Below are 27457 nucleotides of genomic sequence, written 5' to 3' on the forward strand. Positions count from 1 at the left end.
TGAAACTTAAGCTGTCTATCTCTATGTTTGGAATATAAGGTTTGCAATCAATGTATAATGTCAACAATAATCTACGGGAGTGAAACTTGAAAACCGACGAAGGTGATGCAGATAAAACTAGGAGTGCACAGTGGAGATCGGTGAAGGGAATAGAGGGCGAGTTGGATGAGAGAACAGATTGGGGTGAAAGATATTGTGGAGGCGGAAAAAGAGAGGAAGTGGAATAGGAGAGGGAAGTTAGCGCCAAAGAATGATGAGCAATGGAGCAAGTGTGCCGCTGAGTGGACGCCGCGAGATGAGAAGAGTGCAAGAGTGAGACTAGATCAATAGACAAAAGGCGGAGAGACAAGATAAAGAATTTTGCAGGAGTAACGTGACAGGGGTCGGCGAAATCATGCGGATAATGGCATCGTATTAAAGATGCCTTTATATATATATATATATATATATATATATATATATATATATATATGCAGTATATATATACATATATATACATATATATATATACATATATATATATATATATATATATATATATATATATATGTGTGTGTGTGTGTGTGTGTTTGTATACCGAGGGAGTAAATTTTCTCTTAGGCAGGCTTGGTTAAAAGCAATTGCAAATTCAGCACTGATTATTTTCTTCTTCAGAGTTTCCAACTTCCTGAAGGTATCCTTTATAGCAATGGGTAAAGGAAAGAGTAGATTTCCTATTCCGGTCATTATTGACGTTTCGACTCTACCTGAGTCATTATCAAAATACAAAGATGGAACAAATACATGGGTTTATATATTTCAAAGATACAGAAATACAGCGTGTGATTGGCTGGAAGGATGACCTTTTATGGTCCCCTCATGGTTGAGAGGGCGGGACAGTTTCCCACGTACGCTCATTGGCTGGCTTGTCCGTTCTCTCGAGCCTCGCTATCCCGGGGGTGTAGTGTAATGTTTTCTGTCCTGCCTCGGGGCTTGCTTCTCCTGAAAGGCTTAATACTAGGCAGTATAGTAGGGGCGTCTTGGTGGGAATTCAGAGACGGCCTACTATCCGCAATATGAAAAGCTTCAAGGTAGGCAAGGCGGTTCTTGTCGGACTCTCTCTGAATGATGACAGTGTTCTGCCGAAGGACATCACCTGTGAGATGCTGGCCATGTTTCTCCAGGAAGTGACGTTTGGGACCTCCTTGAGTCAGATGATAGCTCAGGCGCCTGGAGAGTCTGGTAGTAGTCAACCCTATGTAAGCATCGTAGGGCGTACAGTCCCTATTTGGGCAAGAAAATTTGTACACAAGGCAGGTACTTTCCATATCTCCAGGGCGTGGTGAACTATCGTTCTTCATGATGAGGTCCTTTGTGCGGCTGTTCCTGTAGTACACTACCAGCTTTACACGGTCCACAGGGTTAGTAACTTTAACATTCCTATCAATTATATTTCTCACACTCTTCTCTTCTTCGCGGTAAGCGGAAGACATGAAAGCTCTATAGAAGAGGCTGTGAGTGGTTCCTTCTTCAACCACGGCTTGTTGTCCCACGCACCATTTGTTTAGAACAGTACGCAGGACACGTTGGCAATCCTGATTGGAATGTCCATTGTTGACCAACATTTGTGTTGCTCGGTCGAACTCCTTCTACGTAGACGTCCAGGAAGAGCAATGGGTAAGGGCTCTTCTGTAGAAGGAAGCAATGGTAGAGTCCTTGTACCGACCTATCATCTCCCAGATTCTGACTCCCACGTACCAGCTGGCCAAGAGACTCAACGCCTTATTGACGTCCCTCGTTCCAGCCTGTAACCGTTATGGTATGGTTGAGTAACCGTTAAATATGGTGTGGGTGAGAGCACCGCTGGACACCAGTGTAACCGTTATGGTAGGTTATATGGTTACGTAGGGAAGTCTTAATGTGGCGAGATAGACTCCAAAGCGGGAGTTTTCTTTGTTTATTTAAACAAGAGATTCAGGTTAAACTACAAATCGGATGCCCCTTGGGGCTAAATACAATAAGTGCCAGGCCTTGACCTAGGGCACGATAGCTCTGACCTCCGGCCGGTAGGTTCGTGACCTACCCAGCCTCTGGTAGTAGATTCTTCACCTACTCCAGCTCTGGCAACATTACATGGATGTCATAGAATATATAGGGTTAGAAGGGTTGCTGTAAGCAAAGGCGTTAGTCTCGTTAATCTATGGATTGGGGACGGTTTAGATATATAAGGGTTAGTTGTATAATTGGTGGATATTGTTAGGTATATTATATCTATGTTAGTTTATGCGTAATACACTAGGGCAGTTATAATAAAAGGATTTATGATACGTTAGTCTGGTGACACTAGGCATCTATATCTTGTTTGTCTTCAAATGTGCTGTGTTAGGGGTGCATGTCGTGGGAAACGCAAGGTAAGCAAGAGGAAGTCTCGCTCTGTTGCAAGCATGTGGATCACGTGCGTGGTGGGTGATGGTTAGTAATGGTAATGGATACATTGCCTCCCTGACCTTTTTGAGGTACGTCCTCGTACCTTGGGTTAAGGTCGTGACAGTGGGGATGGCATACATAATTGAATACAATATAGATATGATAACTTGTAAGTTTGCTAGTGGGTGATATTGATCAACAAAATATGTTTGAATGAGTAAAAAGGGGGGATTTTTACGTATATTATCATATCTTTTTGTGTGTTTTCAGTAAGCTATGTACAAAAAAAATTTACACTAGTATATTCTCTTTTCAATGAGAACAATTTTCACTGTTCACCATACACTTGTTTCTCTGTTCAATGAGAATTATTTATAATCTGTTTTCTATGAGATATTATTTGGAATGTACTATTTCACTACAGTCATAGCTTACTGAAGACGTGACATCCTAATTTTTAGTGTTTGTTTTTGATTATATTGTTAGTTTGTGTAGAGCTAAAATTCATATTATTATATATAACATTTTATAGACATATAAACTTATACAAGTTTGTTATTTATGAGAATGGCTATTGGCTAAAATTTACATTTATATTTATTTAAGGCAGTTAATTTATTTTATTTTATTTTATTTTATTTTGTATGGTATGGAATGCTTATTCATCCTGTTTGAGAGGGTTGGGTTTTGAGTGTATTATTCCTGGGCTTCACGGTCGGAAGGAAGTAGAGAAGTAGTTGTATAGATATTTAATTTTTTTTTTTTTATAAGTAAATGATCGTGAGGACCTATCCTATCGAATCGCATGACGTCCTGCGTCCGAAGGGGGAATAATTAATGTTAGTTATTGTCATCTTGGGATTTGTCTTGTGCAATGGTTTATCGTAATTTACTATGTTTCGGGTGACTGCCTGGAAGATTTCTTCGTGGTGACATTTTGATATTCTAATTCTATGTTAAAATTGAAAAATTATTTGTAAGTTAAAATTACATAGTGGATGTTTTGATTATTAGGTTTTGTCTATCGTGGTCTTTGAATTTCTATAATTGTAACTAATAGATAGTTCTACGTGAACTAATTTACATTTAAAAAATTGTAATTAAAATGATTATTACATTTCTGTGATACGTGTGTTATGCATATACATATATGGGTGTATGATGTACAAGAATAAAATTAAATAATAAATTTGGGGTACTTATCGCAGGTCTGCGCTGAATTCTGGAAGCACTGTTCTGCTCTGTTGGTGAATGTGACACTGTCGTGGGTTAAGTTGTTGATGTCCAGCTGACGCTGAACATCGCAGTGTCAGCAATTCTCGGTGACCCAAGGGTGGCGGTGTGTGGTTGGGGTGGGTAAGCGAGAATGCTGACCCGATGCGAAGAGCAGGTATGTTAGGCGGGTCCGGGCCTAACTGCTGTGAAGCTGTGGTCTGGGTGGAAGGGGTGGGGGTGGAGGCTGGTTAGGCGGGTCTGGGCCTAAGGGCTGCAAACCTCTGGTGTGGCCGGTCATAGCGAAGCTTCTGGTCTGGGTGGACATGGAGGGGGGGGGGTGGAGGCTGTTTCTCGTCCGGCTTCTGAATTATATATATAAAAAAAGGGGGGAATTAGTGGGAGTCTATGGTTTATACTCACGGAGATTGGTGACGGTAGTTTTTTTGTGGCGGACGAGATTGTCTCTCGGATTTGTCTCGTCGGCCTGGGTCCATCGGTATGTTGACTGAAGTCGTGACGTCGTGTCGATCTAGGAGTTGGTGCGCTGGATCTCTACAGGTGATTAGCTTGGGTTCACTGCTTGAAGGGATAGAGGGTGGGGGTTAGATATGCTTACCGAGGTGCTGAGCTTGCGGATTTCGCGTTGTTCTCGGGTGAATGGAAACCTGTGGTTTTGATTGAAGTTCTATCTCTTGGTTTGGAGTCTTGATGAGGTGCGGTGTAGAGTTGACCGGTTCTTCTATGTCGCTGTAGATATCTGTCTACAGAGACTATGGTAGCGTACTGCCACCAGGTGGTTCAAAATCGAATGGGTTCCATTTCACCACCGATTCTAAGATTGATGCAAGGCTGCGATCTTAGAATTCTGACTGTCGTCTCGAAGGGAGTGGTTGGTTGTGCGCCTGTGGGTAGACGTGTTGCTTGCTTGACGAAGTGATGAGCTAGCTTTCTGATGCGGTTGATGAGAAGTAGACGATGTCTGCTTCGTAGACGATCTCGGTCGTCTGAGCTGCAGGCGCGGCTGATCTGAATAGAATCAAGTGGCTTGAAGGAAGATATGAGAAGTCGAAGATAGACGGTTTCTTCTTCGTTGCTCCTTCTGAATGTTCTGAATGGTAGGCGTGGCTTGAATGACTGAAGAATGTATTCGGCCTTCTGTGGTAGGCATGTGTGAAACCAGTGTTTCTTGGTATAAGGTAGGCTTGTATCTTCGGAGGTTGGAATAGAGTACCGCTCGCCAGTTGGATTGGTTGTGTAACCTTGTGTAGTATGGCTGATGACGGCTCTTCTATTCAGGACGTGGGAGCACCGCTCGCCACCAGTGTATACCAGTGTCTTATGGGGCGTGGGCGAACCGCTGCTGCCGCCAGTGTAACCGTTATGGTATGGTTGAGTAACCGTTAAATATGGTGTGGGTGAGAGCACCGCTGGACACCAGTGTAACCGTTATGGTAGGTTATATGGTTACGTAGGGAAGTCTTAATGTGGCGAGATAGACTCCAAAGCGGGAGTTTTCTTTGTTTATTTAAACAAGAGATTCAGGTTAAACTACAAATCGGATGCCCCTTGGGGCTAAATACAATAAGTGCCAGGCCTTGACCTAGGGCACGATAGCTCTGACCTCCGGCCGGTAGGTTCGTGACCTACCCAGCCTCTGGCAGTAGATTCTTCACCTACTCCAGCTCTGGCAACATTACATGGATGTCATAGAATATATAGGGTTAGAAGGGTTGCTGTAAGCAAAGGCGTTAGTCTCGTTAATCTATGGATTGGGGACGGTTTAGATATATAAGGGTTAGTTGTATAATTGGTGGATATTGTTAGGTATATTATATCTATGTTAGTTTATGCGTAATACACTAGGGCAGTTATAATAAAAGGATTTATGATACGTTAGTCTGGTGACACTAGGCATCTATATCTTGTTTGTCTTCAAATGTGCTGTGTTAGGGGTGCATGTCGTGGGAAACGCAAGGTAAGCAAGAGGAAGTCTCGCTCTGTTGCAAGCATGTGGATCACGTGCGTGGTGGGTGATGGTTAGTAATGGTAATGGATACACAGCCGAGCCCTTACCCATTGCTCTTCCTGGACGTCTACGCAGAAGGAGTTCGACCGAGCAACACAAATGTTGGTCAACAATGGACATTCCAATCAGGATTACCAACGTGTCCTGCGTACTGTTCTAAACAAATGGTACGTGGGACAACAAGCCATAGCGGTCCAAGGAGCGTTAGAGCATGCTCTAATATCTCGAGCGGGTCCTGTGGTGATCCACACGGATTCACAGTCTCTGCTAGGCAGCTTGGAATCGATACAGCCCAGCGACAATGTCCGCCTACTGACCTCCATCCTAGCACTCCTGCTGAAGCTGCATCAGCAAGGCAGGAGTGTTATGCTCAACTGGGTGCCAAGCCACGTAGGTGTCCCAGGTAATGAGCTAGCCGACGCCGCAGCTGAAGCGGCGCCCAAAGACCCGAAGTCGATGTTGTCGTCCCTCTCAGCAGAAATCAGTTGCGCCTACGCATCAGGGCTCTTAATCAGGTACAACGGTTCCTTCAGCACAGACTGGAGGCAGAGGTGTCAGAGAGGGCGAGCTGGTACAGGGCAGTCACAGACTATGAGCCCCTTGTACTTCCTCGCTCCACACCTAGAAAAGTGGAAACTCTGCTCTTCCGTCTGCGACAGGAGGACCGTTGTTTCTGACAGATTAAAAGCAATCCAACACCTGAAGAGAGAAGATGCCGCCACTGTAGCACTACCTCAAGCATTGCTCTGCAACTGCTTTTCTGAGGAGAGGGCCTCCGACAACATCTGAGGGTCTTGTGCGTCGCCTATGCCGCCACCTTAGCGATTATGAACTGCGTCGGCTGGTGGAATGTCAGTCCCCCCTTTAAATCTTTTATATTTTTGCACTGTACTCTGTTCATGTCAGGAAGGGTGAATTCACCGAGATGTGCATGCGTATTTCACATAGGCATGCACATCCGGTAAATGTATGGGTGGGCGTGGCCAAACCACGACCACTCATACATTGAATCACCCCCCCTTCTTCTTACAATTTATAACATCATTCCTACTATCCTCTATACACCGAACACAGTTCACGTTGGGAAGGGTGCATTCACCGAGATGTGCATACGTATTTCATATACGTATGCACATCTTGTGAATGTATGAGTGTGTGTGGTTGGGCCCACACACACTCATAAGTCCAATCACCCACCAAACGGGCTCAAAACCAAAGCCCGTGGGAGCTTAAAACTTCCAAATTATACACACACTATCCCGAGTTCTTACTCTTTCGTATGCGGACGACACTAATCACATTAACAGACACAAAACGCCTTAGGGAGCGTTACATGTAATGCAAAAGATACTAGACGGGGCAAACCCGTGTGAGCAAAAGTGGCGCATTAAAACCAGCGCGTCGAAATGCAAAGCTGTATATTTTCGCAGCAAGTAAACCAACAGAACAATCATGAACACTCCTCTTAAAATGAAAAACACAAATGTCCTAGTGAAAGACCATGCCTGTGTGCTGAGTAGCACACTGGATATTGGCCTTACCTGAACCCCACACTTCCGCAGACAGGGAGCGAGGGCTAAGGCTGTGTTGAGAAGACTAAAGCGCTTTAAAACCGCAACACTGTCCACCAAACGTCGATTGTTCCTAGCCCTAGTCAGACCGATTGCCATTCCCCGGGATTGAGCCAGCTGGCATGTCCACTAACAACTAACAGAAGGTTCAGAATGCCGCAGTCAAGTTCATTACGGGTTCGCAATGGAGTGACTTCAGAAGCGCTGAGTCCCTACACCGAGATTCTAACATCCGTCCACTCAACCAGCACAAACACAAACTTCACATGAGACACCTAGAAAGACTGTACTCCAAACACAAACACCTGATACGACACATCACACCTAGACTACACCGTACAGTATTTGTCAGCTGTGCCTCTCCCACGTGGGGTGTATACGAAAAATCGTGTATGGACGCGCATATCTACAACTTACCCTTTTACCAGCTTTGACTGATCGTGACCAAACGTACCGCGATGTGCTGGGTGTCTGACTAAGTACCACGGACTTGGGTCAGTCTGTATCCAGCGGCAAGCGTAAGGAAAAGTGGCAGATTCTCAGTAGACGTGCTATGGCTGGTCGGGTTCAGTCTTCGCTGGTTATAACTCTAATTTTGTTTTTATTTTTATTTTTCTGTAAACATGTTATATGCATTTTTAATATATATTCACATCTCAACCGAATATATATACTATTACCTGTTCTCTCGCCGGCAAAATGGCTCCGCTACTTCAGGAGGTCTGTTTCGTCGGCCGGAACCAGGATATGTCTCGCCCCTTAATTATCAAGCTGAATGTACACCCGCTTAGAGGAAACACCCTCTATACGTAGCATACACACACAAGCATATCGCAAACAATAACATGACTACATGCACAAATATCTACATAAGCTTTTCCTTTTACTGAAATTATCTTATTTTCAAACTTTCTTTCGTACTGCATCTTCCCATTTCAGTTTACCTACTACTAAAAATCTTTCCAGTTTTTCTATCTGTACCTACGACTAAGCCTCCTACTCCCTTTCTAAATTTATTGGTTGAGATCAAAATGAATAAGATTCCTAAAGTAACCTCACAGTTACATATATTGATTTCAGCCTCCAACTCCAAGTCTCCTACCCACCCCTCATAAGCCACGACTTCACCCAATAAATATCCCTAAAATCGCCCGGTGGCAATAGCCCTCTTTTATATACAACTATCATTTCATTTTCATACAGACATCTCCCCCCCCCCCGCCTTACAACTACCGATCCCACGCGAGCGGGTGGTCTGTCCTAGGTAGTCCATAGTCCATAGATCACCCAGATAATGGAACCAGGAAGTTTCGATACGTCGGCAACAATCGAAGACTTATTGAGAAACGTCAACTCTGAAAAAAGTGCGTTGTATTGAAGCGTGTGCATCTAGCGAGGCATTATTGCTTTGTTCTATTCATAGACCCTCAATGTTTGACAAGGTAAAAAAGTAACTTTGCTATGATAATCCTGGTAATGATTTTCCAAGCATGTACACGACAAAATTATACTATTTTTTTTTTTTTCAGAATTCCAGGAAGACATTGGTCCTATGTGCCTCTGATCTTCGTCTTTTTCTATTTCTACTTCATCGGCCTCTCCTTGGACAACAGCTGTAAGAGTCCCAATCTTGAAACACGTTGGCAATATGCCGAATAGGTTGGTGTGATGTTGATTGAAGGAGAGGATGAAGGCGTTATCACACTGGGCTAGTTTTCCTACGACTCTTGCAGCAGGTTTGCAGCCCACAGCTTTTGGGAAGGAATCTGATATGCCGAGGAAAGAAATTAGTTTACCATAGGGATTTTACGGAAGAAAAAGTTCTGGGGGTGGGCGGTACTGACGATTAATCGGAGGTTGGAGGAAAAATAGGCCAGTGTGATAACCCTTCAAGACGGTGGAGGACAATCTGTGTGCATTCGAAGAAAACGCAGTCGAGGAGAAAACGCAGTCGAATCACCTCGAAACCTCAGACTCACTGGCGGTTGTGCCGGTCATACTTACTTCTTTCTTCCATTTTACCTCTTGGGGTAAGTGTGCACCAACATTTATTCAGCGTCTTACATCGGCGCTCTGGAATGCTAGAGTATTTCCAGTTCAGCATGAGATCTTCGGAGTCCCTTCGGGAAGGGGCCCGGTTCTTTCCAAGTAAAGAGAAAAACCGTTTGTGGTCAGTCAGTGGACAAGGAAGCGTCGCCTGTTCAAATCTCTCACGTTTAGCTACACTGTTTACCAAATGCCACTCATTTTCATGATTTCATTGTTACCTTATGGCAAGGGTGGACTGGTCATTAGGGAATTTGGGCGATGCCCGGGGGACCGGTTCTTTTGTGCCCAAGTGGGCCGGTACAAGGGCTTGGGAAAAAGTTTTTTTTTTATCTATTTTTCAACAGTTTAATCATTATAGATATGATCTAAAATAGTCAATTATGCCCCTGCATAGACCTCAAAACACTCCTAAAGTTGCTTAACTCGCTTTGCTCGTTAACATCCCAGCCTGCACCTGCCTTATGGAAATATCGGCGAATACGCCTCGGTTACAGGAACTGCTGCTGCCTCCACCGTTGCCGTGCTGCTTCCAGTGAAGTGGTATTCGATGTACCACCTTGTTGTAGTGGGGCCACGTGTTACTATAGGATGGTGTGGGAGGTGTGTCTTCAATTTCTAGGAAGGCATCCAGTCATCTTTTGAATGCTCCCACTGTCCAGAATGAGTGTTGTTTAGGTAGTTGGGGAGAATATTGAAGAGCTTGGGGGCCACTCTGGTGAAGGAGTTTGCTTGGAGATATGTGGTGCACCTTGTGCTGCTGGCCATTCCATCAACATAGCAGGATCCTCTCCTGTCTGGGTGTCACTCCAGTGCTGGGGACGAGACCCTCCAGCATTTTCCTCGTGTAAATTATCAGGTACCGTTCTCTGCGCCTTTGGAGTGAATAGGGTTTGAGTTGCTTGAGTCTGTCCCAGTAGTTCATGCCTTTCACACACCCAATCTTGCTGGTAAAGGTTCTTTGGACACTCTCAAGTCTTTCATCTCCCCTATATTGCCTGGTCATTTGAAAATATGTTGGTTATTCTATATACTCTTGTCTGTGTACTTATGAGCAAGCATTAATCGGAAATAAGCACATACATAAGTAAATAGATGAATTAATAAGAAAATAGATGAATATGTATATAGATAGTTAAAAATAGAAAAATAAAAGGATTGAGGAAAATAAATCTGAATGTGGCCATTAACTGTAGGCTACTTGATTTAGTGACGTTATGGATGCACTAATATCACTAATATTCCTTTTCGCTCTCTCTCTAGGTACAGGTGGGATGGTAGGAAACAGACTGCAAAATAATGAAGAACACAAACAGGAGGAAGGTAATTTTTTGTCTCTCTCTCTATGTCTTTATTTTAACTCGTGGAACCAATGAATCTTTGCACCATACCGTATTCTTTTTTATTTCCATTTGAAGAAAAATATTAGCTCCACCACTGTATAGACCCTTTCTTGCATGACGTAGGAGCTCTGCTGTAACCAAAATTGCTGCGAGGCAATAGGCCCCTTCTTGCATTAAGTAGGGGCTCTGCTGTAAACAAAATTGCTGCGAGGCAATAGGTTCCTTCTTGCATAAAGTAGGAGCTCTGCTTTAAACAAAATTGCTGCGAGGCAATAGGCCCCTTCTTGCATAATTAGTAGCTCTTTTGTAAACAACGTGCGCGCGCATATTGTAAGGCAATAGAACCCTTCTTGCATGAAGTGGGAGGTCCGTCGTAAACAACGTGCGCTCGCATACTGTGAGACAATAGAAAAAATGAGGCCGCGAGATCAGCAAGAAACATAGCGTGAAAATATATCCTTCCATTTATTTCAAAGAACTAGAAGATGCTGATAAACAACAGTATACAGTATATCAAAACTGTCTCTCAATAATGGGGAGAAACTTCCTCTTTGTGTGATGTGTGATGATGAGTGGGTAAACGATATTTCAAAATTACCGGGCCTAATATAGAGAAATGTCACTGAATACCTTGTAGACAAGCCACGCGTTTTCACAAAGGTGCCTATGAAAGCGTGCAAGTCCCTAGAGCAGTGGTTCCCAACCCCAGGATCGCGACCCAAACTAGGGTCGCGAGGGGGTTTTTGAGGGTCGCCAATGGGTCTTTTTTAACTTTTTTTTTCATTCAAGTTTCAAATGTATTTAAATTCATTGTGCTAGTAAATATAAACTGAACTATAAAAACGAAAGTTTATAAACACTATGCAAGTACGTAGAAATATAACATGAAATGGTTGAATTTATTATTACAATTAGGGTCGCGACTCCAGGCTAAGAGTGGATTTAGGGTCGCAGCCAAAAAAGGTTGGGAAACACTGCCCTAGAGGCTTATTATTGCTATTTTGTGGCCGGTCATGTGCAGGATTGTCATTGTCATCCAATGACCAACAGCAGCCAATCAAGTCAGAAGCAAGTTGGGTTATGAGTTAAATTTTTCTTTGTCATGTAGGACATGCTTCTATTTACATGTTTTTAAGAAGAACATTTTGAATATAAGTCATGTTCAACTTAAGATAAGAATATTCACATTTTTAGATTAAGTCCTCATCACTTTTGCGTCATGAATAACTATCAAGAATATGACTATTGAAATTCTGATCATTAAATATGTAGTCTATAAGCTGAGATTTCTTTTTACAGTATTTCTTTTTATTTTGCTTGTACTACTTAGTCAACGCCAAGGTGTTAAGACACTGTATAAGATTAAAGTATACCTAAATAAGGCTGATGGTTGGGTTCTCACTGGAAATTGTATAGCATGGTAGGCTTAAGTTTAAGCTGAGTTAGAGGCAACAGTACATTTCAAATTATCACAACAACAGATCACGTCAAGTGTTTTGTCTCGCATCATACGCGCGCATGTTACATGTAAACATAGTAAAGGATCTAAGGCAGTGGATATAGCGTATAAAAGAGAGAAGTTTAGTTAGAGGGCAGAATAGATAAGATGGGGAGAGGGAGGGAGGGGGAGATTGGGGGTTTAGTGGAAGGAAAGAATGAAATGGAAGGGAGGTAGAGTTATGATAGATGTGGGGCAGACCGGTTATTATATATAGTTTTATGGCCTTTTATTATATAAGAGAGAAGGAAAATCCCGCAACCGTATTTATACCACATGCAAGGAAAAAGATCGTGCTTTCTTTCACTTTGCTGATAATCAAAATAAAGGCAGTGATATGAATTAAATAAGATAAGATTTGTAGTGTAGTACCAAAGAGATAAGCCGTTTTCAGTAGAAAGGGGCTCCCCTCACTTGGACAAAGACTTCTGGTGGTGTAGATAGAGCGCGTCCTAAAATACAACGACCCCTCAAAACGTGTTCACGAGCAACCATTTCATGCGGTTTGTCCAAGTACCTTTCTTGCTCACGCCCGCGCAGATTGTTTCCAACAGCTAAACGACAGATATGATGACTGTAACCCATTTGGTCGGTGATTGTCGTAGGTTACATAAGGTGGACTTAATGCGGGCGAGATAAACTCCAAAGGGGGGAGTTTTCTTCTATTTATTAATAATAATCTGGAGTTATTAACAACAGAGTATATATAAGCCCTTTGGGCAAAATACAGTAAGTGCCGGGTCTTGACCTCGGGCACACCTGCGGCTGGCAGGCTCTCGACCTGCTCAGCTCTACTGCTGGTAGGCTCTTGACCTGCCCAGCTCTCCTGCTGGTAGGCTCTTGACCTGCCTAGCTCTCCTGCTGGTAGGCTCTTGACCTGCCCAGCTCTCCTGTTGGTAGGCTCTTGACCTGCCCAGCTCTCCTCTCTGGTTACAATGATGTACGAACTTTGGTTCACGACTCTGCACCGCCCATAAAAGGAACCGTTTTGAATGTCTTCTCATAGTCGTCTAGCACAATTTTAGTGACGTCATGGCGAGCAAGATATTGTGCTCGTCCACTTAGTCCCACCCGACCGCCTGGCTTTGGAGGAGTTGATTGGCTAGTTGACCTACTCTCTTCCACCTGACGTCATAAAAGGCCTGGGACGATATTCTCTCCCCTTTTTGTCAGACCTAATCTCAGGCCTTTTATTCACCTTACTGATCAGACCTTCTCTCCTTCCTCTGCCCGTAGTATTCAGACCTTCTCTCCTTAGATCAAACGTTATTTACAATGATCAGACCTCTCGATGGATCTTACACAACCCATAGTAATCAGCCCGTCTTTCATATTCCTGTTCTCAGGTGAAATTTGTACTATATACAAAGGCCTCAGTCCCACTTATAAAGTGCCCGTGTCAAAACTTACCTTTGCTTTGACTCATAGTGGGAGAAAAGATGGGGCTCCCAGATCGTTTGTTCTGCCTCATTTCAATGTTGTCTACGACATGCAGGTATTATTGACCCCCGCCACAGGGAGTAGGAGACTGAAAGGATCTTAAAATGGCCTAATTTGGGGCACACTTCTGCTCTTACAGAGTCCAAGAGACGCAGCGATGAACAGAGGGCAAAACTGAAGAGAACCTGTGCTCTCCTCAACATCAGCGAACCCGTTGGGAGAAATCATCTCAACCACATCCTTGTAGACGACAAACACAAAGTCTTATACTGTTACATACCAAAGGTATGGTCTGTTCGTTTAATCCCGTTGGCAAAGTGTATGAAATGTGACAACAATGTGTATGTTTATAGCTCTGCCCACCCAGTTTTTACAGTATATTAAAAGAAGGACTAAAGTGTCACATTCCATCAACCATTAGCAAGATATGTGGAGATATTGTGTAATTTGTGGAATCATTGATATACACCCGCTACATGCTTGTTTGTGAGCCTACATCTCGACCACATAGGTAAACAAAACAGTGGTGCCACATCCCATAAAACTTGCCAGCATGTGTTTCCGCCATGTATGGACTGCATGAAATGTGGCATAATATGTTTCTTGACTGTGAGCTTAATTTCACGATATGCAAATCTATATATATATATACATACATACATATATATATATATATATATATATATATATATATATATATATATATATATATATATATATATATATATATATATGTATTGTCTCCCCAACGTTCTCTGGCTCTCGACCCCTCACTCCACCGACTTGGAGGGATCTTCGTGTTCCCATGTTAAGTAAAATTCTTTGGACATTGTCCAGTGAGTCATGTTGCACATAACCATGTGTTCAGTGTAACATCACGTAGATAAATGCGTACTTATTACCGCGGCAGGAATTGATGTATACATTTTTTTCAGTATCATATGACCTCCAGCAGACCTCCCCCCCCCACCCCACCCCACCAGAATCGCAATTCAATCCTTTGGTGCTCGCGCATCCCAACTGGGGAAAAAAGAATCATTGCTGTACCCCATTAACGGAGTCAATAGTTACCGCACAGATGACAGCGGCAAAATCTGTCACGAGACAGGGCGCAAGGTCATCATAATTATTAAGATAGCAGTGCAGGACCCGTAGTAATGGATTTAAAAGAAGAGTAGATAACTTTAAAGATAGGGATAGCAGGAGGTAAGGGAGATAGAGCTGCCGAGTATAGGCTTTATGGTCTTTCGCAGTCTCCTCCATTCTTATGTTCTTATTGTAGTCGCTTTCGCCACCCACCAGTCCGAGTGGCCACATCACATCTTGTCACACAATAGCACACATTCTTTGTGGTATCACTTTCCTTTTTATGGTGCATCACATACAGGCTAAGTGCAGAAAGTAGAATCGGAGGAGATGGCTGATGAAGATTATGATACAGGTAAAAACCGAATCAAACTTTATCTAAAATGAAAAATGGGAAATCACCTAGTTCTGATGGAGTACCTATAGGCCTGATCAAGGAAGGTGAAAACTCTGAAGCGAAGATCCTGAAATCTTAAAGAAAAATATGGTTGAAAGGATATTGGGAAAATGATGATAACATACCACAATACAATAAAATAGAAAGGACAATGAGGCAAGTCAGACTGTCAGAATTAGAGGAACTTCTACATTATATAAAAACATACGAGAGAATTATTGGAAGCAACAAAAACATCATCAAAGGGAAAACAGAAGAACAACGTTGATACAGGAATAATTGCAGTAAGCCTATTGCGGATCTAATATGTACACAGAGAATGGTAATAGAAAAAATGTGTGAATGCAACAGATTAGATCACTCAACTTTCTTTAAACTGGAAAAAACGGACTTACTGCCAAGGACAAAAGTGGAGAGGAGTATGGAATAAAGGAAAAGTTGAATAAAACAATAATGAGCCTTTAGGAACATTGGAAATTCAATGTGATGACAGGATATGTAAAAATGAATCAGTGTAATTTCAAGAGTTGAACAAGGTATGGTAATTTCATAATTACTTTTTATAGCACACGTGGTTTAAGTGAGGACTAGCTGGACACCAACAGTGAATAATGATGTAAGCAGACAACATTGCAATGTGGAGTGATGATGAGCCAATTTGATAGAAGCACTGCAAGACTAGAAATAAAATTGGAGAGGACTGAGATTATGAAAGTGGCTGGAAGTGAAAAAAGAAAAAAATATAATGGAAATACTGACATGAGTGAAAACTGATCTTAAAGGATTTTGCACTGCAAAAGGAATAAACAATAATAAATGACACAATACTGCAATACAATATATGTACAGGCACACTTTATCCATATATATAAGAGAAGATTTGGAATCTGGGATCCATATTGGAAAGCTGTAAACACCAGATTCAATTGAAGGGTTTATTTGCCCGACGTTTCGATTCCCGTCCAGGAATCGTCTTCAGGGGGTATAACGGTTACAAGATTGTGAACTCCTATAAATCGCCGAAATGGTAAACCTGGGAAAGGTTCATCCTCTCAATGACATGTACAAAGCATATCTCATAAGGAGGTACAAAAAAAAAACAAAGACATAAAAACCACTCCCACCCATTCCATCCCTAACATACTAGACTCTTATCTTGGTACCTTCTGGATGACCGGTCATCCCTGCAGCTTGCCCACTGCCCTGGGTCAGAAGCAGTATCGTAAGACACAACACATCCACAGCAGAAAAGGAGAATACAGGGAGAAGTCCCTTCAGGCTGCGTCAATTTATTTCTCACACATACTCCCTCACCCCCCATCCCTCACCCACTCCCCCTCATGCATCACAGCATCATCCATACACAACCATGCTCCATTTACCCCTATCTTTTGTCCTCTCCCACCCTTCCTCAACAGACATTCCCTTTTCCCAACGCCCCTTTTACTCCATCCATCCATCTCATCCTAGGTCGACTTCTCATGTTCACTTCTTTCACCTCTGCATTCCACACCTTTTTTAATAGTCTTTCTTCACTCATTCTTTCCATATGTCCAAACCATCCTAATACTCTTTCATCAACTCTATCTCCCAACTCCCTTTTCAACCCCGTTCTTCTCCTCACCTCCTCACCTCCTCTTTCCTGCTACATTAGCATCCAAGTATCTAAAACTATCCACTTCCTCCAGTCTCTCTCCCTTAATACTCACACCCAGTCTGCTGCTACTTTCTCCCCTTGTACATCTCATCACCTTACTTTTACCCACATTTGTCTTCAACTTCCTTCTTTTGTACACCTTCCCAAACTCTGTCACTAACTTCCTCAATCCCTCCTTTGATCTTGCTACAAGCGCAGTGTTGTCAGCAAACAATAACTGGCTTATCTCCCATTTTTCTCCATTTTCTTTAACCATCTCCAATCATTGACCCACCACCCTTGCATTTACCTCTCGCACCACCCCATCCATGTATAAATTGAACAGCCAGGAAGACATAACACATCCCTGACGAAGTCCCACCTTTACCTCAAACCACTTACTCTCTCTATTTCTAATCCTAACACAAGCTCTACTACTCTCGTAAAAACTCTTGACTGCCCTTGACAGTTTTCCTCCTATCCCATATATCTGCAATACCTCCCACAGTGCCTTACTGTCTACCCTGTCATAAGCTTTTTACAAATCCATAAAAAAATCCTTATTTTTTCCTATAGCTTTCTCACATATTGTCTTACCCCCCCCCCCAAAAAAAAAAAAAAAAAAAAAACTGATCTACGGTACGGAACCCCTACCACTCCTAAACCCACACTGTTCCTCACCAATTACTCCCTCTGTTCCTCTCCTAATCCTCTCAATCAAGACTCTCCCATGAACCTTCCCAACTACACTTAACAAGCTGATCCCTCTGAAACTACTATACTCACACTTGTCCTATTTTTTCTTGTAAAGTGGAACTACACAGGCACTCCTCCAGTCCTCTGGCAGTCTACCCTCTCTTAAACAAACATTAAATAACCTCACCAGCCAATCCACCATCACTGTACCTTTTCTTATGCATTCTGCATGACATCCATCCATAACAGGTGCCTTACCTGCTCTCATCATCTTAACAACTACCTTCACTTCATCTTTCCTTATTTCTCCTCCATTTTCCTTACTCATCACAGTCATTTTCTTAGTGCTTCGCACTGCAACTACCTTTCCCTTCCTATCCTCCTTCACATTTAGCAACTCCCTAAAATACTCTACCCATCTTCTTCCTACTGCCTTCTCTTCCACTATCATCTCTCCATCTGCACCTTTTACCTTTTCTTCTCTACTTGATTCGCCTCCTCTTCCTCTCTTAAGTTCTTTACAAAACATTTTTTATTACTTTCAAATTTTTCTGTCACACTCTTACCCCATTTCACATCTGCTCTCCTCTTTGCCTCCTTAATCTTATGCTTTACTTCTCTTCTCTTCTCTTGTACCTCTCATATGATACCCTCGTCCTATTTTGTAGCCAACCTGTGAAAGCTCACTTCTTCTCTTCTACAACCTCCTTTGCTTCCTCATCCCGTCCTCCTTGTTCCACACACCATCTTTGCACACCTTGTGACTCCCTCCTTGAACCATCCCCATTCCTCCTCCATTCCTAGTTCTACTGTATCCTTCACTCCCTCACACTCCCCTCTCAGCTTCTTCTTGTACTCCTGATTTTCTTTCTCATTTAAGCAGCTTACTCTAAGCACCTCCCTACCTTTTGTTCTTTTCCTTTTTCTCCATCTATCCTCCACTCTCAACTTACCTTCCATCAGAAAATGATCTGATATTCCCCCATTCTCTCCCCTTAGAACATAAACATCACTAACTCTTCCTGCTTTACTCCTGGTTACCACTATATAGTCCATTAACGCTCTATCTACCACCCTTCCATCCACCACCTTCTCCCATGTGTACTTGTTGTAGTGTGAACTGAGGAATAAGCGAAAAACGGGGACTTGCTTTTCTTAATTTATTTGCAAGCCGAGGTAAACAAACAAGCGACGTATAGAGGTCTTGGTATAAGTACTTTGACATAAACAAAATATGTCTACATAGGATTCAATTAGATAAACAATACTAACAGGTGCTGTATAGCATGTAAACATATTACAGAGTATAAACATATGAGAATCACATATATAAGGAATCTACAGCACCAGTATACAATTCTTATACACCATTTCCAAGTATATAGTAAAATAAGAATAAGACAAGTAATCTCAATTTACCACAGTACTTATGCTTGACTTTCTTCCTAAACACTGTATTTACTATCATCAACTCTCTTTCTAGACACATCTCCACCACCAACCCTCCACTATGACTTTTTCCTGGAACTCCACACTTCCCAACCACTCCGTCTATTGGTTTATTTCCTACCTTAGCATTAAAGTCTCCCAATATCACTACATTGACATTTTTCCCTAATCTCTTTATACACTCATTTAAATCTATCAAAAAAGCCTTCCTTTCCTCTACATTCTTCTCACTACCAGGCCCATATGCATTTACAAATACCCACATCTTCCTTCCCAGTTTCACCTTCATCCACACTAACCTTGAAGAAACCTTCTTCCACTCTAATACACGCTTACCTATCTCTTCATTTACTAGTATAGCCGCCCTTTCTCTCCCTCGTCCTCTCTTCACTCCTGAGAACCTCCCAACTACACTCACCCCTCCCTTTTAACTTAGTTTCACTCAATGCCAACATATCCACCTTTCTTCTCACAAACATACTGCCTATGTCTTCCCTTTTACTCTCATCTGTACCACATCCATGCACAATAAAAAGACCCAAACCTTTACTTTTTTTTTTTTTTTTCTTTAGGAATGTCCCCTGTGGGGCTACAGGGAGGAGGGCACCTAGTCCTAATCCCCGTCCCATTTTTGTTGCCTCGTACGACTCAAGTGGTTATGTTTGAGAAAAATAGGAGATGTGAACTTCCTATGCTATCATGAGTAACTTGGTTAACAAATATATTTTTTAATGACAATTCTGCATCACAGACACATTCCTAACTGGTGAAGTTTCACAAGAATTTTTCAATGTTTCACGGAACACAAAAAGAAAAATATGATCTTACAATAGTTAATGGCTAACTAATGCTCTAGGCCTTCATAACTGACCAAGGCTCCAGGTCGCACAGGTATCTAATCCCAGGCATGCACCTTATATATATATATGTATATATATATCAATATATATATATATACCATGTATATATATATATATATATATATATATATACATATATATGTATGTATATATATATATATGTATATTAATATGTATATATATATATATGTATATATATGTATATATACATATACATGTCTGTATATATATATATATATATATATATATATATATATATATATATACATAAATATATATATATATATATATATATATATATATACATATATATATATATATATGTATGTCTACATATATATACATATATGAATATATATATACATACATATATATATATATATATATATATATATATATATATATATATATATATATATATATATATACATATATATATATATATGACGTAAGCGGAATAGGAAACATAGGAGTCTTAGTCTTGAGTTTATTCCTGACTAGTTTCGCAGGTATGCTTTTTCAAAGGATTAGGTTTACAAACGGGCTGTGGGCATTATATACATGGGGTGGACCTCACCACCTCCCCGAGTTACCAAAGTTGGTGACGAGTGTGAACATTACATTGTGGCTAACGTAACAATGATGAAATTTTACAATTAAATATGATAACACTAATAACAAAGAAATTATTAATAGTAATTGTAACAATAGTAATGATAACAATGACGATAAAAATGAAAAATTAAATATCTAAATAATAATAGTAACAATAATAATAACAAAATAATAATAACAATAAAATAGAAGTAATAATAATAATAATGATGATAATAATAACAATAAAATAAAAGTAATAATAATAATAATGATAATAATAATAATAAAAATAAAAATATGATAATACTAATAACAAAGAAATTATTCATAGTAATTATAACAACAATAGTGATAACAATGATAATGGAAACGAAAAATTAAATATTTAAATAATAATAGTAACAATAATGATAATAATAATAATAATAACAAAGATAATGAAAGTAATAATAATAATGATGATAGTGATAATAAAAATAATGATAATAGAAATAATGATAATAATAGGGGTGTTTGGGGTGTTTTAGGTAGGGATAGTACCTCTGTAGAAGGGGCTGCCATGTCCCTTTGGGATAGCTCCGACTACCTTGGTTCCCACCTGACACCCAGCTCCCACTTTTGGCTCCTAGAAGCTGTAGCATGCGCAGCGGCCACACCCTGGTAACCGTTTTGGCAGACGGGCTAAACAAGGTGAGGGTAGCCGGTTGGGTTTGAAACTCTCCGGTGAGTTATTAAGGGTATGCCTACCCTAGCATGTGAAGACTGCCGTCGGCAGAATGAGCGGAAGAGGTCAATTTGATGTCCCAACGGTCATTAAGGCGGCGACTGCAGGCGTCGTGGAACGTTGAGAGCGCGGCAAGGCACAGAAGGCGTCGTGGTCATCCACTGCAGCTAAAGGAGCCCCTGGTTGTGACGGCCTCCGTACCACCGGACCCTGGTTCCCGAGGCTGAGAGAGTGGGATTGGCCCCGTGCAACGACTTTCCCACTTAAAACCATTCCCGGACAGGTGTTTCCTCTCAGGTGGCACCCTCTCCTCCCCCTTCCCCCCTCAATCCTTTCATCAAAAGCCCTGCGGCGATGGGGAACGGGCGAAGTAACAGGTGGAGGCGACCACTGGAAGTTGTAGTCAGAACCCTCACGTAGGCGGCCTGGCGGCAATAGTCGCTCTTCTTCTGACCCCGGGACAACAGTGGAGTTCGGTGTTCCCCCAGGCGACTGAGCAGCCTTTTTAGGGTAGTACTGCTCACCCTCATACGACGGAAGGGACTAGAAAAGGTGTCCCAACCAAAACTTGTCCTTATAAACTGGCCAGTATACCGCTACTGGCAGTCTGCCCTTTAAGCGGTCGAAAACAAAGAAGAAAGAACCTAATACTTGGCACATGGAACGTGCGCACCCTCATGGATAGAGAAAACTCCCCAAGGCCTGAGAGGAGAACAGCCCTCGTCGCAAGAGAACTGGCCCGCTACCGCATCGACATGGCGGCCCTCAGTGAAACCAGACTTCCTGAAGAGGGATCAGTTGCAGAACGGAAAGGTGGTTACACTTTCTTTTGGAAAGGCAAGAGCAAAGACGAAGATAGAATACATGGAGTAGGACTTGCCATCAAAACCTCACTCCTCAAACAGTTACCCGACCTCCCAACATCTATTAACGAACGGCTGATGAAGATTCGCTTCCCTCTTGATCATTCCCGACATGCCACGATCATCAGCGCTTACGCCCCCACCCTTACAAGTAGCGACGAAGCGAAAGAAGCCTTCTATGAAGAGCTCAACACCTTAGTGAAAGACGTCCCCCCCAGCGACAAACTCTTTCTGCTGGGCGAATTACAACAACTGGAATGGTGTGCTGGGACTACATGGCATAGGAAGGTTAAACTCCAACGGCCTAATGCTCCTGAGCATGTGTGCTGAAAACCAACTCGCTATTACGAACACCATGTTTAGGCAGGCAGACAAGTATAAGACGACCTGGTTACATCCCAGATCTAGGCAGTGGCATTTGATTGACTTCGTCATCTGCCGCCAGAGAGACATCCGCGATGTGAAGATCACAAGAGCAATGCGCGGTGCAGAATGCGGGACAGACCATCGTCTAGCCAGATGCATCCTATCACTGCACATCATCCCACCACACCGTAAAATGCCGAAAACCATCAAGCCAGCATACGACGTCGCTCGACTTAAGAACCCCCAGCAACGTGATGAATTTGCGGATGACCTGGACGACCGACTAATTGCTCACGGACCCTTGACTGGCTGCCCGACACAACAATGGGAGCAGTTCAAGTCTGTGGTGACGGAGTCAGCTAGGGCCACCATTGGTCCCAGGAAGAGAATCCATCAAGACTGGTTTGATGAGAATGATGAGACCATAAAGTCACTCCTCGACAACAAACAGAAGGCCTTTATTGAATGGCAGAACGACCCTTCCTCCACCTACAAGCGTGATCGCTTTAAGCACCTCCAGAGACAGGCCCAGACAACGCTCCGAAAGATGCAGGATAAGTGGTGGGAGGACAAGGCAGAGGAGGTCCAAAGATACGCTGACACCCAGAACTCCAAAATGTTCTACAGTGCCATAAAGGAGGTCTATGGACCCATGAAGCCATGTACCGCTCTTCTCTTGACAGCAGACGGCTCCACCCTACTGAAAGAGAAGAGAAGCATCAACGCGCGATGGAGGGAGCATTTCTGCACTCTTCTTAACCGGCTATCAACAGTAGAATCTCATGCCCTCGACCTCATCACCCAGAAACCCACAGTCCACTGCCTCGACCTTCCACCAACGATGGAAGAAGTTATGAAGGCCATTAGCCAGAGCAATTCAGGTAAGGCCCCTGGTATGGATGGGATCCCAGCTGAAATCTTTAAATCAGTTGGACCCGTTGCCCTGAAATCCTTCTTCTCCCTCCTTACCAACATCTGGGAAGATGAAGAGATACCCAAAGAACTCAGAAATGCCACCGTCATCTCTCTCTTCAAGAACAAGGGCAGTAAGACAGACTGTGGAAACTATAGAGGTATCTCTCTTCTCCCCATTACGGGGAAAATCCTGGCATGAGTCATGGTCAACCGTCTTGTTATCCATGTCTCTGAAGACAACCTGCCAGAAGCACAATGCGGATTTCGACCAAACCGCAGTACGGTTGACATGATCTTTGTCATGCGCCAGGTGCAAGAGGAATGCATCGAACAAAACATGGACTTGTACGCAGTCTTTATTGACCTCACCAAGGCATTCGACACAGTGAACAGGGAGGCCCTCTGGGTCATTCTGTCCAAGCTCGGATGCCCAGAAAAATTCGTCAATCTTATTAGACAATTCCATGACGACATGACCGGGCAGGTGCTGTCAGGCGGAGAGGTGTCGGAGCCCTTCAACATCAGCAATGGCGTCAAACAGGGATGCGTCCTGGCCCCGATCCTCTTTAATCTGTTCTTCACCTGTGTGCTCAACCATGCTTTCAGGGACCTGGACCTTGGGGTATATCTGTGATTCAGATCTGAAGGTTCTGTGTTCGATCTTCGTCGACTGAACGCAAAGACTAAGACCAAGGAGAAACTCATTCTTGAGGCACTTTTTGCTGATGACTGTCCCTTCATGGCCCACAAGGAATCTGACCTACAGCTAATCGTCGATAAGTTTGCTGAGGGTGCCCGCCTCTTTGGCCTTACCATCAGCCTTGGAAAGACAGAGGTGCTTTTCCAACCAGCACCCACCTCTACCTCCCAGCCTCCCTCCATTTCCATCGAGGGAACTCAACTGAAAAATGCGAAGGAGTTCAAATATCTCGGCAGCCCTATTAGCAACGACGGTAGCCTGGACAAAGAAATCAGTGCCAGAATCTGCAAAGCCAGCCAAGCACTTGGCCGGCTCAGAACACGAGTCTTGAACCAGCGAAACGTCAGACTTTCTACCAAACTGAAAGTGTACAGGGCTGTGGTCCTTACCAGCCTTCTTTATGGCTGTGAGTCATGGACCCTGTACAGACGACACCTGAAGCAGCTAGAGCGCTTTCACATGCGCAGCTTAATATCCATTTTAAATATCAAATGGCAAAACCGAGTCACAAACCTGGAGGTGCTCGACCGTGCAGAGATGACCAGCATCGAGGCCATGATTCTCAAAAGTCAGCTTCGATGGGTGGGACATATCATTCGAATGGATGACCACCGCCTCCCCAAACAACTCTGGTATGGAGAACTTAACTCAGGCAAAAGAAACACAGGTAGACCACGCAAGCGCTTTAAAGACTGCGTGAAGACACACCTCACCCATACTAACATTCCACCAAAAAAGCTTGAAACTGAAGCTTTGGACAGACCTCAGTGGCGTTCCATCACCCTGCAGGCCCAGACCGTTTTTGAGGACCAACGCAGGGAAAACGCCAGGAAGGCAAAAGCGAGGCGCAAGGCCACGTCATCACAGCCTCCAAGCAATGAACATTTCCCCTGCCCCCCACTGCGCCCGCGTCTGCCGTTCGAGAATTGGCCTCATAAGCCACCTCCGAACCTCCCCGCCAGAAAACCTGAGAAGAAGCTGTCATCGTCGTAATCGACGGACTACCATCATCATCATCATCATAATAATAATTAAAATAACAATGATAAGAATAATAGTGTTGAAAAATAAATAGTAATAAATAATATTAAAAGAATAAATCATGATAAAAAGTTGGGGATAATATTAAATGGAGAAGGAACAATGTTGGGGGATATGTGAATTGGTAGCATGTGAAGTGGAGCAAGGTAGCATGGTGCAAGAAGGAACGTCAGAGTAAAAGGAAGAAAGCTGGAGAGGGTATTAGTGTTATCATATTCAATTGTAAAATTTCATCATTGTTACGTTAGCCACAATGTAATGTTCACACTCGTCACCAACTTTGGTAACTCGGGGAGGTGGTGAGGTCCACCCCATGTAAATAATGCCCACAGCCCGTTTGTAAACCTATTCCTTTGAAAAAGCATACCTGCGAAACTAGTCAGGAATAAAATCAAGACTAAGACTCCTGTGTTTCCTATTCCGCTTACGTCAACCTGTCAGAATGTCTCAACATATACACATATATATATATATATATATATATATATATATACATATATATATACATATATATATACAGTATATATATACATATATATATATGTATATATATATATAAATATATACATATATATGTATATATATATATACATGTAAATATATATGTATACATATATGTATACATATATATGTATGCATATGTATGTATATATACATATATATAAATATATCATATATATAAATAAATATATATATATATATATATATATATATGAGTGGAAGGGTGGTGAGTTAAACACAGAGAACAGTTGAAGTTTTATTCACTGACGTTTCGTCCTTACCAGGACATTCTCAAAGTACAAACAGTTTCAGAAAATTAACAGCTTATATAATCGGATGAGAGTATAGAGGGAGTATAGAGGGAGGGGAACACGGCAAGGATGGATTATATAAGCTGTTAATTTTCTGAAACTGTATGTACTTTGAGAATGTCCTGGTAAGGACGAAACGTTAGTGAATAAAAATTCAACTGTTCTCTGTGTTTAACACACCACCATTCCACCCATTTGTCTTTATTACTTCAATATATGTATATATATACATATATATATATATATATATATACACATAAATATATATAGACTATATATATACATATGTATAATTATATATATGTAAATATATATATATATATATATGTATATACATATATATATATATATATATATACATATATATATATATACTGTATATATATATATATATATTATATATATATATATGTATATACATATGTATATATATACATATATATATATATATATATATATATATATGTATATATATATATGGATATGTATATATATATGTGTATATATATATATATATATATATATATATGTATATATACAGTATATATCCAGTCATATCTCTAAATATTTGTAGTATTAATATGTAGTTCAAACATAGTACTATAAACATATTCCTGATACTCTTCAGAACTCAAAGTTTTCCTAATAGAATGTATGCATGATGTTGCTTCTCCCTCAAAAAAAGTTGTTGTTTTACAATCCTCAATGCCACAATTATCATCAATATCAAGTCCTAGTCCGTTTTAAATTATCTACATGTCTAACTGACACTTCCCTTATTTCTAAATGGAAGATATTGTATTTATTTCCACCTGCAAAATCGATTATTCTATATGGACCGGAGTATCTTGGTGAAAGTTTATTACTGATTGTATGCATTTTGGCTATGACTAAATCTCCTATTTGTAATTCAATTTGTGTGCTATTTTATGTTGTTGTTTCTTCATCTCTTGTACATACTCTTTCATGTGTTTCCTGACTCTCTGGTGTATGGCTTGAAATGTATGTATGTAATCATCTATTCTATACACCTGTGTATGGCTTGAAATGTATGTAATCATTTATGTTATACACCGGTTTCGGTTCTGCAATCAAGATTTCATACGGGAGAATTTTGTCTTCCCAGTAAATAATATAGTGTAGTGTTTCAACTGTAGTTGTATTGATTTGGTTATAGAGTGCACATTTAACAAAAGGAATCAAATCATTCCAAGTTGTACTACGTGGGCTTATCAAACCTCTAAGATAAGTGATAATTTTCTTATTTAACCTTTCTATAACTCTATTGCTCTGTGGATGATTCACTTGAATTTTGATTTTGTTTATCTTAAATAACCTACATAATTCTTCCAAGATTTTGTTGTTAAATTCAGTATCATTGTCTGAAACTAAGATCTTAGTAGTGAAATTACAGATGATTTGTTCATATAGCAATTGTTTCAGCTCTCTTATTTGGTATGGGCTGTAAAATACAAAATCTTGAATGATAATCAATGGCAACAAATACATATTTATATAAATTTTCAGACATAGATAACTCTAGTGTATATAAGTGAACTCTTTCCCAAGGTTTCTGTGGTATGGGATATGATAGCATAGGTGCAGGTTTATGTGTACTTCCTTTTACCTCAGCATATTTCAAGCAATTTTCAAGTTGTGCTTGTTTATAAGTTTTATCCTTTCCTGGATGAGAACTAGCGACCCAGTGAATCACCAACTGATTCACTGGGCCCCTAGAAATTTACTTCCCACTTACAACTGTTTTTCTAT

The 27457-nt window shown here is 41.5% G+C and overlaps 1 protein-coding gene across 1 annotated transcript in view; it reads left to right on the top strand.

Annotated features, from left to right (window-relative positions):
• Positions 1 to 27457, top strand: part of LOC143029812 (carbohydrate sulfotransferase 12-like) — a 45963-nt gene that overhangs the window by 8070 nt on the left and 10436 nt on the right. The window contains exons 5-7 of the mRNA XM_076192848.1: positions 8748 to 8833; positions 10528 to 10587; positions 13685 to 13830. Of these exons, the coding sequence (XP_076048963.1) occupies positions 8748 to 8833; positions 10528 to 10587; positions 13685 to 13830 (292 nt within the window). The remainder of the gene's footprint in view (positions 1 to 8747; positions 8834 to 10527; positions 10588 to 13684; positions 13831 to 27457) is intronic.

This window comes from Oratosquilla oratoria, chromosome 1 (assembly GCF_046742065.1).
Source record: "Oratosquilla oratoria isolate Oo_2021 chromosome 1, ASM4674206v1, whole genome shotgun sequence".
In the NCBI taxonomy this organism is placed as follows: domain Eukaryota; kingdom Metazoa; phylum Arthropoda; class Malacostraca; order Stomatopoda; family Squillidae; genus Oratosquilla; species Oratosquilla oratoria.